Here is a 15,701-nt window from a genome sequence, read left to right on the forward strand (position 1 = left end):
CTGTGAGAGGCAGCAAAACATCCTTTCATTTCATAGTTACAGTTTACTAATAAAACTCTCCACAGTATGAACAGTGGTTACATGAGCCTCAAAACCAGACACAACTCAGCCCTGAGCAGAGTGACCGTCCTCTACTGACCAATCAGACTGCAGTGTTCACAGCTCCACCTTTTAGTACCAGATCTGTGTGCTAGGTACCCCAACAGAGGGGGGACCAAACATGGGGACGGTACAGAACAGTTCCACTGGTACCATCCACAACTTTTCACAGTGAACACAGAAAAAAGCGTACCGGACTGAACTGTACCGTACTGCTCGGTGGAAACAGGGCTTGATTGAGACAGGCCTTTATTCGTCTAAATGTGCAGCTACACCGGGCTAGTAAAAGGGATGATCGTTAATTGGGAGCAGGCTTTTAATTTAAGTTTTACATTAATTAAGGTTTACATAAAAATTTGCCACATTTTGAGAACTTTCCACAACTTTTGCCTCCTCTGTTAAAAGAAACGTCTCAAGGTAGGGAATCAGAAAAGTAGATATTTTGGTACTGGAACAAAAATTCAGGTATCATGATACCAAAAGCTTCAGATGATAGTAACTCTAATTTGCATTACGAATTATAGCAGGATAAATTAAAGCGCAGCGATAACAGACACAGAAACAGATCCATCTGTGGACGTGTGATTGAGGTGATGTGATACTGTGGAAGGTTATTGATGGATAGATTCAGCTCGAGTCTTCTGATGCCATTCAGACTCATGATGCCTTTGGTGAGAGATTGAAACGGCAGCAGTAAACGGCAGCTAATTGAGCTCAGAGCAGATAACAGGTATCAGGCAATTTCATCAGCAACTTCATTCTGACGGCTTGATTAGATCGCGGTGATAACTCTGGGCTGCCTGGATGAAGTTTGATTGTATCTGCTGCCTTTTTAATGATCAGATATTCTCATATGTCACAGCTGTTTGAAGCCTTTGTCACTCTGTGTCTCGTTTTGTCTCTCGTTTTACTGACTGCAGTGTCGTGGCTGTATGTTAGTGTTGTGTTAGAGAAGTCCTAATGTGAATCTCTTCTCTGACTCTCTGTCTCTCTCTATCAGGCCTTCGAGCGCTCAGAAAGCACCGAGGTAGCCTTCGTCACAGAGTTGGCGAAGAAGCTTCTCATCATCATCTCCCGACCTGCCAGGCTTCTGGAGTGTCTGGTAAGATAACATCCTATCCCGCAGCAATGCTCACAATCCTCATCCCGCCCCACCCTTCATCCCAGAATGTTCCACAGCTCACGTCCCTCTTGTGATTTTAAGACAAATAGATTTTCTTTAGATAAACATGGGCACAGAGACCCATTTGTTGCCCATTAAAAGCATTTAAGTGGTCTGATATGTTACACAGTGGGGGCAGAAAATCTAAACAAGCTAACGCTGAAGTAAAAGAGCCGGTCCGGTCTGTCTGTGTGGAGAATACATTTGCATTTAGATTAAAATTTGCCCTGCCACAGTTCGACTAATACCAGGCAGCGACCCCCCACTGCTGGGCCGCCTTCCAGTCTGACTCAGACAGACCGTGACCATGGTGTCATTTAAAGTTGGAGTATGTCTATATGTGTGTGTGTCTGTATGTGTGTGTCTGTCTGTCTAGCTGCCTGTTTTTCTGGGTTACTGTGTTTTATAACAGTCTTGTGTCCCACTCAATGAGTCACGCCACTCTGATGTGGTTTTTGATGATGAGCGACAGCTGAAACAGTGACATGAAGAATTGATTCGTCGATGTTATTCCACCCTCGTTTTCTGCATATCGCTGCTGATGGATTACCGTGTGTGTGTGTGTGTGTGTGTGTGTGTGTGTGTGTGTGTGAGATCTTTTGCATGTTTTTGACATTGTTAGTAACCATATTTGGATCAGCTGCCAGGAGCTGCAGCAGCAGTACAATCAATGAAACCTCTGCAATACATCAAGTCAAGTTACAGCCCTGACTCCTGGAAACAACATTTATATACAACTAATTTGAAACAGCGAATACGTTTTTAGGGAAACCTAATGCATAGTGAGGAAATGTTGATATTTAACGTACCTGGCAAGTCGCAAAAATATTGCCATTGAACTTATCAGCCAAATTCTCACTGAAAACGTATTTCAGTGGTTTTCCGCCAAAATGGGTAATCATGCAATACAGTTTCCACTCGTTATGACCACAGCATTATTGTTTAATTACATTTCTTATTAGGGCTGTACCCAAATATTCGGACATTCAAATATTCGTTTCTGTGGGTAGGTATTCGTTATGAAATTTTGGTATTCGATATTCGTTTTATTTACTTTTTATTATTATTATTATTATTATTATTATTATTATTTTTATTTATTTATTTTTTTTAACATATTTTTTTGGTGCTAAATGTAGTCTTTTTGTTGTTGGTAAATGTAGGTTATCAATAAAAATCAAAACTTTTAAATTGCATTGTTAAAAATGTGAAAATATAGTATAGCCTACCAACTGAGCTTGTGCGCACGGCACGCTTGAGCGCATCCGTCTGAGGCTGTGGATCAATGCCAAGTTTTACCACTTTATCACTATTCCCTCTAACTTGTAGCTGTTTTTTCGTTATCTTTTGAATTTAATATGAATTATGGAACCGTTTTTGTCAACGTTTGTTTCCCCCGTTTTGTACAATAAATTATTGTTTAAAGTTTCAACAAGTTTCTTTTGGAGTGCGTGACACAAGTGTGTTTTGAAAACGACCGCGGACTGTCACCTGCTCAACGCATCAGTACCTTCGGATGCCATGACAGTAATAGCCAATAATGTCAAAATATCATTTACAGACCGATTTAACAGACGATCACTGCTGCCCGACCCGCAGGTCCATTTGCGGGTCCCGCGGGTTACGGGTCGACCCGCGCATCACTACTCAGCTCAGTCTATAAGGCTGTACACAACAGTAAGGCTATAGACATTATATTCTATTCAGGCCGGCAGAACCAGCAGCGCATCGGCTCTACAGTGCACGGCACTGCTGATTAACCATTTTATTGCAGCACAGAGTGTCTGCCAGCAACCAATTACTTGCAGAGGCTTCCTACAACTTGTTTCAACGGTTCCGATTTAATCAGAAGACAAATTAAACAGGATGACTAGCCAATGTGAAAATCAAAAGAAAGCATAGAATAATGTACTGAAGGAGACTGTTGTGCCATCACATTTTTTTGTGGTTTGAGAGCAAAGATCCGGTCGCCGCTGTGCAAAACTCCGCAATACAATTAGGTCAGAAAAAACCCTGGAGTCCTGAATGGGATTTGCCAATTGGTTGCATAGAAAGGAATCATGTGATCTATGAGCTTCCATCAGTCAGCTGCTCCATCTGTTGATTGGGCTGTTTGAGATCAGCTGATGTAGCTGGGATGTGAGCTGACCCTGACACCGTGTCCTGCCTGAACGAATGCTACGCTCAATTTGGGGTGTTTAGGGTCTGCACTTTGTACACCTGCCATCTTCCTTGTGATGCCTGTGCAGCACATGACATGTCTCATTTCTTAGCATGTGCTGTTTTGTGTCAGCAACTTTCAGAAAACATGCACTGAAGGCTCTGTTTGTGTCTGTTTACGTATCTAACGTTGAGCATAAATGAGCCTTAAGAAGAGGCAGAGGAATGTGATGTCTTTCTTAGATGATCTGTCTTATGTCCCTCTGTGTGGACGCAGTGACAGTTTCAGCAAACATGTCAAAAAGTTATTTAACGGTTACAAACTACAGCTTTAATTCATGTTGTATGTTAAAACAGAACCTTGTAAACTTTAATTGGGACATCAGTCTGAAAACAGTCCAGAGTTTTGTCTGTCCTGAGGCTGAGCAGACTGCAGTGATGGTGTCTTCCAGAAACAAATCTTGGAGCTGCTCCAGAGAGTCAGTGAATCATCCATCAACTGCTAAAAGCAGCCGCAGTGGCTTCACTCGGATATGGAAACATTCTCTGATTTACATTTTAAACCAGCTTTACCTGGAAGCAATGTCTCAAACACAAATTCAATCATCCCACAGAGTCCTATTTAATGTCGTTAGTTCAGTGTTTAATGGAGCAGCTTCAAAAATGTTCCACCTGATGACATCATGTTCATGTCTCGATGCTCTGGTTTGCAGGAGTTTAACCCCGAGGAGTTCTACCATCTGCTGGAGGCCGCGGAGGATCACGCCAAGGAGGGTCACCTGATGAAAACGGACATTCCTCGTTACATCATCAGCCAGCTGGGGCTGACTAGAGACCCTATTGAAGGTGAGGGAGAGACGCAGAAACACACAGATTTAACTTCTCAGGAAATGAACTGACAGCTGATTTTAACGGACATATTTTCATCATCAGAGATGGTAAACCTCGACAGTTACGACAGTGAGGGACCGCTGACACCTGAAACAGATGACTCAGCAGAGGTGAGATCTGAGCTTCTCCAACGCTCAGTCCAACCCCACATTCACCCACCCTTTTTATTTTTTAATTTATGCAGTGCGACAGTTTAAAGTCCGCCCTGCCAAGGTCCTTGTTGCTCCCGTAGAAAATGTCTGCCTCATCTCCTAATGACTTGGCATACATGCTCTTATCCATCTAATTTGGCTTATTTATGCTGAGGTACAAAAAACAGGATACCCCCTCCCTAAATCTCCAGGCCTTCTCTCCAGCATTAGGCACGCCTCCAACTGTCAAAATTAAGCTAAGCAGACAAAAAGAGGAGAGGAGAGGGAGTGGGGATGTAGACCAGACCTGGAGACGCCTCTCTGTTATCTGTATATTGGGTTTAATGTGCATGCCACAGTGGCAAAGGGAATTTTTCACCCTTGTTAAAAAATAAAATTAAAGCTGGGGTGGGCAGAAATACAGCCTCCTCCTGCAGCTCCCCCTCTCCTGTCTTAAGCCCCTCCCACCAGACAAACACGGGCATATGCACAAGCTTCATACAGTAACCCAGTGTTTCCCATACATTGATTTATTCAATCTTATTTCATTGTAGAGCTGCACCCAGCCACTCTTTGCCCCACTCTCTGTTTATCAGACCACAAATGAGACAAGAATTTGCTGCTAGCTGCCCCACGGTCCATCCACCTCACTCCCTGCCACTGTGGACAGCTTCCCCAGGATGAAATCAGGCAGCAGCTTGGGAGACAGACCTGCGGGCAGCGACTGTAGTGGCTTAAATTCAGCCAACGCAAACCCCACCCTAAGTGTCACAGCAGGCTTGTGGACAGCAGCAGTGGCGGGTCTAACCTGTGTAACGGCTGCAACACATCTGACAGGAAGTCGGGATTGTCCAGTCCACTGGAACTTGGGTTTGTGCTGGCTGGATTTGGGTTGCTGTGGCTACAGACTGGGGGTCCGTCTCTGGAGCTGCTGCCTGGTCCCCTCCCGGTGAGGTGATCTGTAGCGATGGGGGCTGAGGCAGGGGATTTACTGTGATTTGAGGCTCTAACTAATGTTAGCTACATTAACATGAAGCCACAGTTGTGAGCCTTTGGCTCCAGTTAGCAGAAGGCTAAACTATTAGCCACATTTTCTCTCCATCTCTGAAATGCTTTGTCGATATTGACACGTTTTGTTTTATTTATTGTCAAAATCTCTTTTTGATAAGTCTGTCTTCCTCTTTATGGTTGCTTTGCAGTGTAGGTAGTTTAAACCAGTGCTGGAGGAGCGGCTTTCTCTGCAGGACTCTCTCTCTCTGTCAGCTTTCACATCACGCACGTCTGCATTTGTAGAACAGCCAATAGGAACACCCTCCCTCTGAAATGACCTGTGATTGACCAAAGTCTCCTGTCACGAGCTAGATCTTCTGAAGCCCAAAACAGAGCCGAGAGGAGGATTTTTGCCCAGTGACACAAAAATTAAATTACCTACCCCAGCTCTAATGATTCATGTCATGTTGGTTTGATCAGTTTGACACTGGATCATTGTTCATCACAGCATTATGTTCATCGATCCACAGGGTAAGATTAAAGCAATGAAACCACCAGGAGAAGCAGACTTCCAGACCATCAAGCTGATCAGTAACGGAGCGTACGGGTGAGTGGAGCTGTAGGGCGAACTTCTGTAAATCAGGCATGCACACAAATGGTTTTTTTTTTACATCAGCAGAGTAGCCACATAGTAAGACATAATACGTGCCTCTGTGTGTGTACTACAGCGCTGTGTACCTGGTGCGTCATCTGGAGACACGCCAGCGATTTGCTATGAAGAAGATCAATAAGCAGAACCTGATCCTGAGGAACCAGATCCAGCAGGCCTTTGTGGAGAGAGACATCCTCACCTTCGCAGAGAATCCCTTTGTCGTCTCCATGTTCTGCTCTTTCGAAACCCGTCGGCACCTCTGCATGGTCATGGAGTATGTAGAAGGTAAGAATATCCATGTGTGTGTCAAGTGGTGAGAAAAATGTTGTTGGGTGGATATTCTGCCCTCGTCTACACCTCCAGGTGTTCTATGTTAAGTTAAGTTTCTTGTCAGCATTTCAGCTTTTTGAGTTAGTATAATTATACCATGGTCGGGGTTAAATCCCCAGTTCTGATTGGCTGCAGGCTGTCCATCAATTCCCGATATTGCAGCAGGTGAGTGTAGGAGCCAAGAGAAGCACCAATGACAGGCAGAACAGTTTATAATAGACTTTAATGCACCGCTTTGATAAATACAAAGTGAGCAAACGGATGAAACAACTGGGAAAGTCAGTGTCCAAATTCAGTGCCCTCTGAGAGGCAGATTCAGTCCAGGGCTCTTGGCGTGGAGCGCCAAAGCCGAAAACACACACAGCAAACAGTTCAGTAGTGTGCAACAGTACCGTGAGGGAGTAGGGAATCCAGAACCAGGAGTACACATGAGAGCAGCCAACACACCTGTGTGGAGCCGACTGTAGCCAGGGTGGGTCTTGCCAGTAGTGATGATGAGCTGGCAGAATGTGCAGCCACACAGAGAAGCAATCCATAGCACAGGAAACCACAGGCAGATGAACAGGTAAACTCACTATGAAGAGCTGAGTGACGGTCTCTCCAAACAGCCAAAGGGAACAGGTGAACAGAAACCAGGAAGGCAGAAGCAGATCTCTTGGTCGGGCCAGAAGGCTGAGTGGTTTACCAGGGAGCAGGTGAAGCAGGAGAGTCAGAGGCAGGCGAGGTCGGCAACGAGGAAGCAGTCAGGGTAATGATTGTTCCAGGTATTACTCAGACCCTCAGGTGGTACCAGGGAAAATTAGTTGTGGCTTGTGGAAAACATTCTTTCATTCATCCCGCTTATCCTGTTGGGGGTCGTGGGGGGGGGCTGGAGCCTATTCCAGCTGACACTGGGTGAGAGGCAGGGTTCACCCTGGACAGGTCACCAGACTATCACAGGGCTGACACATAGAGACAGACAACCATTCACACTCACATTCACACCTACGGACAATTTAGAGTCACCAATTAACCTGCATGTCTTTGGACTGTGGGAGGAAGCTGGAGCACCTGGAGGAAACCCACGCTGACACAGGGAGAACATGCAAACTCTGCACAGAGGGGCTCCCCAATCCTGGGGTTCAAACCCCCCACCCAGGGTTCGAATCAGTAACCCTTTCTGTGAGGCAACAATGCTTTTTTTAAATATTGAAATCTTTAATTTGACTCTTTACCCTTGACTGCTGTAACATTGGAATTTCTCAATTGTGGGCCTTGACTGCTGTAACATTGGAATTTCTCAATTGTGGGATCAATAAAGGTGTATCTTATCTTATCTCTTAACCACTGCACCCCGAGGTGTCCATGATCTGCAGAGACCTCCACTGCACGTGGAGTGGTTCTTGTCTCCACGTCTTCCATTAATTCTTCCATTCCTTTCTTGCCTTAAACATAAGAATTAAGCGGAAAAAAAACAACAAAGGATTTTCTATATTTAAAGCCGAGGCAATCGTTGAGCTTCCACCTCCTCCACACTGATCACACTGTAAAGTATTATGAAGTATGGGTGTTGGACACCAGCGTGGCTGTAGACTCAGAAGTCATTCCCGTAGCCACAACACCAGCACTGCAAAAATCTAATAGCAGTGCGTTCTTATTATAGGTCTGCCCTGCAGGTAATTGAATGGTCTGACCCTTTTCATAGGCTGTCATACATTTTCCGTAGGTGAACATTCTCTGAATGCCAGGTGAAAGTGAAATGCATAATAATGTGCCAGGTATCCTTCAGCGTACGATGCAGAATGACTCATGTCGGCACCGTCAGCAGAGTCCACAGAGTTAAAGCCACACAGAGTGCATGATTGTTGTGTGTCTAAATGGAAACTAAAATGGTCTCTGGGACAAAAGGTAGCAGGAGACATTTGTGGTAATTGCTAATGTCAGCAGCAGGACTAATCAAATAATGAATTGTGCTGGCAGGTGGAGACTGTGCTACTTTGCTGAAGAACATTGGGGCTCTGCCTGTGGAAATGGCACGCATGTACTTTGCAGAGACCGTCCTTGCACTGGAGTACTTACACAACTATGGCATCGTACACCGTGACCTCAAGCCTGACAAGTAAGACAGAGTTAGTTTGCATGAAAACGTTGCAAAGAGATTGTCACAATACATTTCTAAACACTTGCTATTTCATTGCTCTTTCATGAGAGTATAAATAAACTTTTCTGTTCTCAGCCTCCTGATTACCTCGATGGGCCACATCAAGCTCACAGACTTCGGTCTTTCTAAGATGGGTCTGATGAGTCTGACCACCAACTTGTATGAAGGACACATAGAGAAGGACACTCGGGAGTTCTTGGATAAACAGGTACGATGAGCTAAACTTTACATAGACATAAAAAAGGTACTGAAGTTAAGGATGGGCTCTATGGAGAAAATCAATTATCACAATGTTTTTTACCAAATACCTTGAGATCAGTATTGCACTGATACTGCAGGGTTGACTATGGGTACTTTCACAAAGTATTTACTAGAGCTGCCGCCAACTAAGAATTTTCCTAGTCGACCAATAGTCATCATTTAGAGCCATCAGTGGACTAGTCTCCTGCATGTTTCTGATAAGAATGTAATGATTAAATGATATATTTTGGTGGTTTGAGTTGAAGGTGTGAGAAAGAATAGTATCAGTAACATTGTTAACACTGTGCTACATTACAGAGAAATACAAAACCGTACTAATGAACCTTCATTAATATAGGCCTATATTTTATCTCCAAGTGCACGTCACACACTGAGCGAGCCGCCTGTTAATGATGCTGTGGGCTAATGGGCATGTAGCTACTTCCATGTTTCAGATGATACGTCATGTTTGTAGTCGACCAATGAAGATGAGTTTACATATCACCTTGGGTTCGTCCTTCACCTTCTCAAAATGATCCCACACTTTGGATTTCCTGCCCGACATGTTATTAACTAGCCTGTGGAATAACCGCAGGTACCAGCCCTGGAAATTAACCTGACGAGGACACTTCCTGTGTCTGTCCTTTCAAATTAAAGTCCCACATGGTCCAGTCATATAGGTTTGGATTTATTTTGACAAGGCGCAGCTCCTAATAGAGATTCACGTTTTTTGTTTGTTTTTTCTGCGACTAAGCGACCAATGAAATTTTGTCGACTAATGACCTTTGTGGTCATCTAACATTTGGTCGAATATTAGGGAGCAGCCCTATTTAAAAAAAGAGAGAGAGAGAGAGAGAGTTGTTTTCTCATGATAAGTGATCTTGATATCACAAGAAATCATCCTTTTGTTATCTCAAGAATCAACATAAATCAACTTGTTATCACAATAAATGAGCTTTGTTATCTTAAGATAATGAAGTAATTATCTTGTGATCCCGAGATAATGGCATTTTAAAAAATAACTGCAAGCACGGCCCTTCTTGGCCTCCATACATCTGCAGTTTGACTGTAAACTGTGTCTTTTCAGTCGTACTGCAGTGCAGACTCTTTAACTACAGTATTATCCAAGTAAAGTTGAGATATGAAAGGTCCTTTGATGTCTTCATCTCTATGCAAAGATATTCCCCGTCATTGTGAGCCAGGCATATCTGAAGCATGAAAAAAGCAGTTGGCAGAACAATAGGCAGTATTTCCTCAGTTATTATCATCATTTCTCTTTCAGGTGAGGTTTATTTTCTCAAGCCTTTCATGCAGTGCTCATGATTTGAATCTGGGCCTCATTATTTCTTGTGTATGCATTGTGGTGGCCAGAAATCTGTTAGCATTCAGTGCATACCCATCTGCACATGAAAACCCTCAGTGAGGCTTTCATCTTGTCTTGGCATCCCTGAAGTGATCTGCTCAGCCGGGGAGAAATATGCATGCTCCATACACGTGCCTCTCAGGCAGGGTCAAATTATGTATAGTGTACGATTTAAATTTCATGAAGATCTGGTGTAGAATAATCTGATCTGAGTATACATGTATTTCAAAAACAAAGTACATTTATGTGAGGCTTACAATAAGTGTCTGTACGCAGGACAGGGTTTCATGTAAGTCACAGGACTTGGAGTGATAAATAACACCTGAAGAAATTAAGTGTCACTGTTTCTCCTTCAGGTGTGTGGAACTCCCGAGTACATCGCTCCGGAGGTTATTCTTCGCCAAGGCTATGGGAAGCCGGTGGACTGGTGGGCTATGGGCATCATCCTGTATGAGTTCCTGGTGGGCTGTGTGCCTTTCTTTGGAGACACTCCAGAGGAGCTGTTCGGACAGGTCATCACAGGTGAGGGGTCAAAGCTCTGAGCTGGACGAGTATTATCTGACACGTCTTCACCAAAAATGTGTTACCTCATATCATCCTCTCTCTGTCTGCTGTATCTGGTAGATGACATAGTGTGGCCTGAAGGGGAAGAGGCTCTTCCTGTCGATGCCCAGAACCTGATCTCCTCCCTTCTGCAGACAAATCCACTGGTTCGACTGGGAACAGGTCCGTCTGATAGATTAGTGGTTCACTACTTTAAGTTATGGTCATTTTCCACTGTTATCCCTGGTCTCTATTTTCACTTAGACCTGTAGTTCACTATTTTCTTTTGTGTTTCGTTTTGGTTTAGTTGGGGTGCATTACCTATTTCAACCATATTCCATTTACTTTTAGCTACTTATTCCAAAAATTAATTAATTAGCCCGGCTATTAGCTATTGAAAATATAAGCTCTAAGCTTATATTCTCTATATAGAAAAATAAATGCTCTAAGCTCTTACTCTAAGCTAACTTTTTTTTACCAGTTAGCAGTAACTTTGAGGTAACGATTCCAACCATTTATCTTTTACTTTAAGCTAAGTATTTCAACCATTTATCCATGAGGCCTACTTTTAGCTATCTAAAATGTAATCTTTACTTTACCTAACTATTTTAGCCATTTATCCATCACTTTTAGCTAACTATTTTAACCATTTATCCATTACTTTTAGCTTCTCAACCATTTATCTTTTACTTTTAGCTAACTATTTTAGCCATTTAGCCATCACTTTTAGCTTCTCAACCATTTATCTTTTACTTTTAGCTAACTATTTTAGCCACTTAGCCATCACTTTTAGCTAACTATTTTAACCATTTATCCATTACTTTTAGCTTCTCAACCATTTATCTTTTACTTTTAGCTAACTATTTTAGCCATCACTTTTAGCTAACTATTTTAGCCATTTAGCCATCACTTTTAGCTTCTCAACCATTTATCTTTTACTTTCAGCTAACTATTTTAGCCATTTAGCCATCACTTTTAGCTAACTATTTTAGCCATTTAGCCATCACTTTTAGCTTCTCAACCATTTATCTTTTACTTTTAGCTAACTATTTTAGCCATCACTTTTAGCTTACTATTTTAACCATTTATCCATTACTTTTAGCTTCTCAACCATTTATCTTTTACTTTTAGCTAACTATTTTAGCCATCACTTTTAGCTAACTTTTTTAGCCATTTATCCATTATTTTTTAGCTTCTCAACCATTTATCTTTTACTTTTAGCTAACTATTTCAGCCATTTAGCCATCACTTTTAGCTAACTATTTTAACCATTTATCCATTACTTTTAGCTTCTCAGCCATTTATCTTTTACTTTTAGCTAACTTTTAGCTAACTATTTTAGCCATTTATCCATCACTTTTAGCTAACTATTTTAACCATTTATCCATTACTTTTAGCTTCTCAACCATTTATCGTTTACTTTTAGCTAACTATTAGCCATCATTTTTAGCTACCTATTTTAGCCATTTAGCCATCACTTTTAGCTAACTATTTTAACCATTTATCCATTACTTTTAGCTTCTCAACCATTTATCTTTTACTTTTAGCTAACTTTTAGCTAACTATTTTAGCCATCACTTTTAGCTAACTATTTCAACCATTTATCCATTACTTTTAACTTTTTAAACCATTTATCTTTTACTTTTAGCTAACTATTTTAGCCATTTATCCATTACTTTTAGCTTTTTCGACCATTTATTTTTTGCTTATGGCTAACTATTTTGACTACATAGCCACTTTTAGCTATTTCAACCATTAATCTATTAGGCTACTTTCAGCTATTTAAAATGTAATCTCTACATTTAGCAAACTATTTTAACCATCGCCATAAATATTTCAGTTATTTATCCATTACTTTTAGCTTTTTCAACCATTTATTTAAGTAGCTAATTATTTCAACCATTTATCAATTACTTTTATCTTACTATTTCAAACATGTATCTTTTACTTGTAGCTAGGTATTGCAACAATTAATGTATTACTTTAAGCTAACTTTGTAGACTTCTCTCTTCACTTGCTAACTAGATTTCATGCACATTAATCTCAAAGCGTGGTGTTATGGTGTCACAGTTGACTCAATATATCGATAAATTTTTCTTTTACATCCTAATTTTGTATTTTCCATATTAGCTGAGCTACTTCACAATCTTCCCACCTTCCCCCAGGCACCTTTCAAAGTTCTCCATGATGGGGTACGTGTATCCCTGGTTGGAAATCACTGACCTAGAACACTAAGTGTCGTCCTGCCTATAGCCTCACAGATTCAGTTTACGCAAATAAGTCAACTTCTGTCTGAGTCAAAGTTGCTCTGCTTGCTTTAGGGCTGCAGTCATTACCTGTCTGTCTTTGTCTCCCCCTCTGTCCCTCTCCTCTCCCATCCTCGACCCTTTAGGTGGTGCGTTTGAAGTGAGGCAGCACTCGTTCTTCACAGAGGTGAACTGGAACAGCCTGCTGAGACAGAAGGCAGAGTTCATTCCTCACCTGGAGTCTGAGGAAGACACCAGTTATTTTGACAGTAAGTCCGCTGCTGGGGACTCCAGGCACAGACCACAGGTCACTTTGAGTTAAGGAAAATTGTATTCATCAAAACAGCTCAGGGTCCTCTGAGTCATCACCATCGTTGTCACAACACCCTCCGCCCACCATGTTACCATGACTGCTATTGTTGAAGAGTTTGCAGCTTTTAATGTAGATTGATTTCTCAGCACACATGGATTTCTTTTGTCTCATATGGGCTAATGTCAGTAGCTGATAATCTGAGAACAGAGAGAAAATTAATGCCACCGTTCACTGAATATTTGCCAGATGTAAAGCTACGATATCTTGTCACCTTTCCACCAGCCCGATCTGAGCGCTACCATCATGTGCATTCATACGATGAGGACGACACCAATGACGACGAGCCCGTGGAGATACATCACTTCTCATCCTGCTCCCCTCGCTTCAGCAAGGTCAGACCGCAAAGTCAGATTAAAGTTTGCCTCCTGCTTCTCTTTTTTTCTTCAGGTCTCAAGTGTTTAAAATGATAATGGTTATTTTTCAGTCCACAAAATACAGTCTGTCTTTATTGTGTGGGCCTGCAGGTGTACAGCAGTATGGAGCAGCTGTCCCAGCTGGAGCATAAAGTCCCTGGCGTGACTCTACGGGAGCACAAGGTCCCCAGGGAGGATCGAGTGGCCAAGAGAGAAAGTCTGGGGAGCCTCACCCTCAGGGACAAGAGCTGGAGGACTGGATCGCCTGAGATGTGAGTGCAGCCGTTCACGTAAAATAGTGAAGAATTAAATGTTCATGGTCAAATAAAGTTAGAGGGTTTGTTTAAGGGATACGTGACCAAACAACACAATGAAAGACAGGTTTTTTTTGTCTATCTGGCCAGAAAGTCTTCGTGTGTTCAATATAAAAAAACGAGACTCATCAAGTATAACTTCACACCAAAGTACACCTACTTTGCTTTTTCAGGAAGCGCTTATCCTGCTCTGAGTCCTCCTTTATGGAGAGCGACTCCAGCCCACCGTCTGGAGCCCGAAGACGCTTCTCCGCCCTCATGGACACACACCGCCTGGCCTCCCCCCTGGAGGTCGACTCTGAGCTGCCTGTCCCCAGCAGGCAGCCTGCAGTGAAGGCCAGAGGGACGTCCCTGGAGGGAGCCATGGCTGCCATCGCCTCTCAAGGGGATCTGAAAACACTCCTTAAAGACAGCAACGGGGTCGCAGCTGGGGGTGAGAAGGGATGAGGATGCATGATGTCACTTGTCTTGTGACCCTAAACCTGTATTTGATCATAATTTATAACAAGACTGTAATTTACTGTTGGATTTTATGTCACAGACAAGCTGTTGAGACCTGCTGATGCATCGTTGCCTCTACCAGGCACTGCTTCTGTTCTGGGGCTTCCAGACCCACAGGGTCCCCGCGGGGCCACCACTGACCTGGTGCTGCGGAGGGTTCGCCACCAGCAGCTCTCAGCTGAAGGAGAGAAACGCAGCTCACGGCCAGGATCCAAAGTTATTAAATCTGCTTCTGCTACTGCTCTGTCTGTCATCATTCCTGCAGGTGAACATGCTGGTTATTTTACATCAGCAAATAAAGTGTAAAAAACATATTGAAAATGTAACGCTGTGATGTAAGCTGAGCTTCATCCCTGTCTCCTCAGTGGAGCAACACGTTGCCTCCCCGCTGGCAAGCCCCATGTCTCCTCGCTCCCTCTCGTCCAACCCTTCGTCGCGTGACTCTTCTCCCAGCAGAGACTACTCTCCCATGGTCAACGTCCTGCATTCTCCAATCACCATCCACCGCTCAGGGAAGAAGTACGGCTTCACTCTGCGAGCCATCAGAGTCTACATGGGGGACAGTGATGTTTACAGTGTACATCACATGGTCTGGGTGAGAAAGCAGAGCTGATAATTAACTCTTTTATACAGCAAATTTCATACATACAAACCAGCTCAATGTGCTACAAATCAGGTTGTAGAAAAACATCTGAAACATGTAGAATAACAGACAGAAACATTAAAATATGTTAAATTGTGTTCATTTTTTCCTTTTGGCTCCCATCAGAGCTTTAACATGCAGATAAACAGCTTTGTGTCAACACCTAAATCTGTTTAATTGAGTCCTTTGTTCTAATCACAGCATGTGGAGGAAGGCGGTCCCGCCCAGGAAGCTGGACTTAACGCTGGTGACCTCATCACTCACGTAAATGGGGAGTCAGTCCACGGTCTGGTTCATACAGAGGTGGTGGAGCTCATCCTGAAGGTGAGCACAACCTAACATACATGTTAAGATTTTTATAAGATGGCTGAAATAGAATTTCTCTATAAATGATTTGATTCATATAAATATATGTTTATAATCTACAGAGTGGAAACAAGGTGACAGTTACAACGACTCCATTTGAGAACACCTCTATAAAAGTGGGTCCCGCCCGCAAGTCCAGCTATAAATCCAAGATGGCACGACGCAGCAAGAGAGCCGGAGCCAAGGAGGGACAAGAGTGCGTTA

The 15,701-nt window shown here is 42.9% G+C and overlaps 1 protein-coding gene across 1 annotated transcript in view; it reads left to right on the plus strand.

Annotated features, from left to right (window-relative positions):
- The window catches only part of LOC126405458 (microtubule-associated serine/threonine-protein kinase 1-like), a 71,696-nt gene that overhangs the window by 48,460 nt on the left and 7,535 nt on the right, over positions 1–15,701 (plus strand). The window contains exons 9-25 of the mRNA XM_050069199.1: positions 1,100–1,201; positions 4,135–4,267; positions 4,355–4,422; positions 5,964–6,040; positions 6,162–6,370; positions 8,375–8,513; positions 8,631–8,763; positions 10,515–10,680; positions 10,783–10,884; positions 13,094–13,216; positions 13,543–13,652; positions 13,785–13,945; positions 14,161–14,420; positions 14,529–14,753; positions 14,854–15,083; positions 15,333–15,455; positions 15,560–15,693. Coding sequence (XP_049925156.1) covers positions 1,100–1,201; positions 4,135–4,267; positions 4,355–4,422; positions 5,964–6,040; positions 6,162–6,370; positions 8,375–8,513; positions 8,631–8,763; positions 10,515–10,680; positions 10,783–10,884; positions 13,094–13,216; positions 13,543–13,652; positions 13,785–13,945; positions 14,161–14,420; positions 14,529–14,753; positions 14,854–15,083; positions 15,333–15,455; positions 15,560–15,693 — 2,495 coding nt within the window. The remainder of the gene's footprint in view (positions 1–1,099; positions 1,202–4,134; positions 4,268–4,354; positions 4,423–5,963; positions 6,041–6,161; positions 6,371–8,374; positions 8,514–8,630; positions 8,764–10,514; positions 10,681–10,782; positions 10,885–13,093; positions 13,217–13,542; positions 13,653–13,784; positions 13,946–14,160; positions 14,421–14,528; positions 14,754–14,853; positions 15,084–15,332; positions 15,456–15,559; positions 15,694–15,701) is intronic.

The sequence above is a fragment of the Epinephelus moara genome, chromosome 18 (assembly GCF_006386435.1).
Source record: "Epinephelus moara isolate mb chromosome 18, YSFRI_EMoa_1.0, whole genome shotgun sequence".
NCBI lineage: Eukaryota > Metazoa > Chordata > Actinopteri > Perciformes > Serranidae > Epinephelus > Epinephelus moara.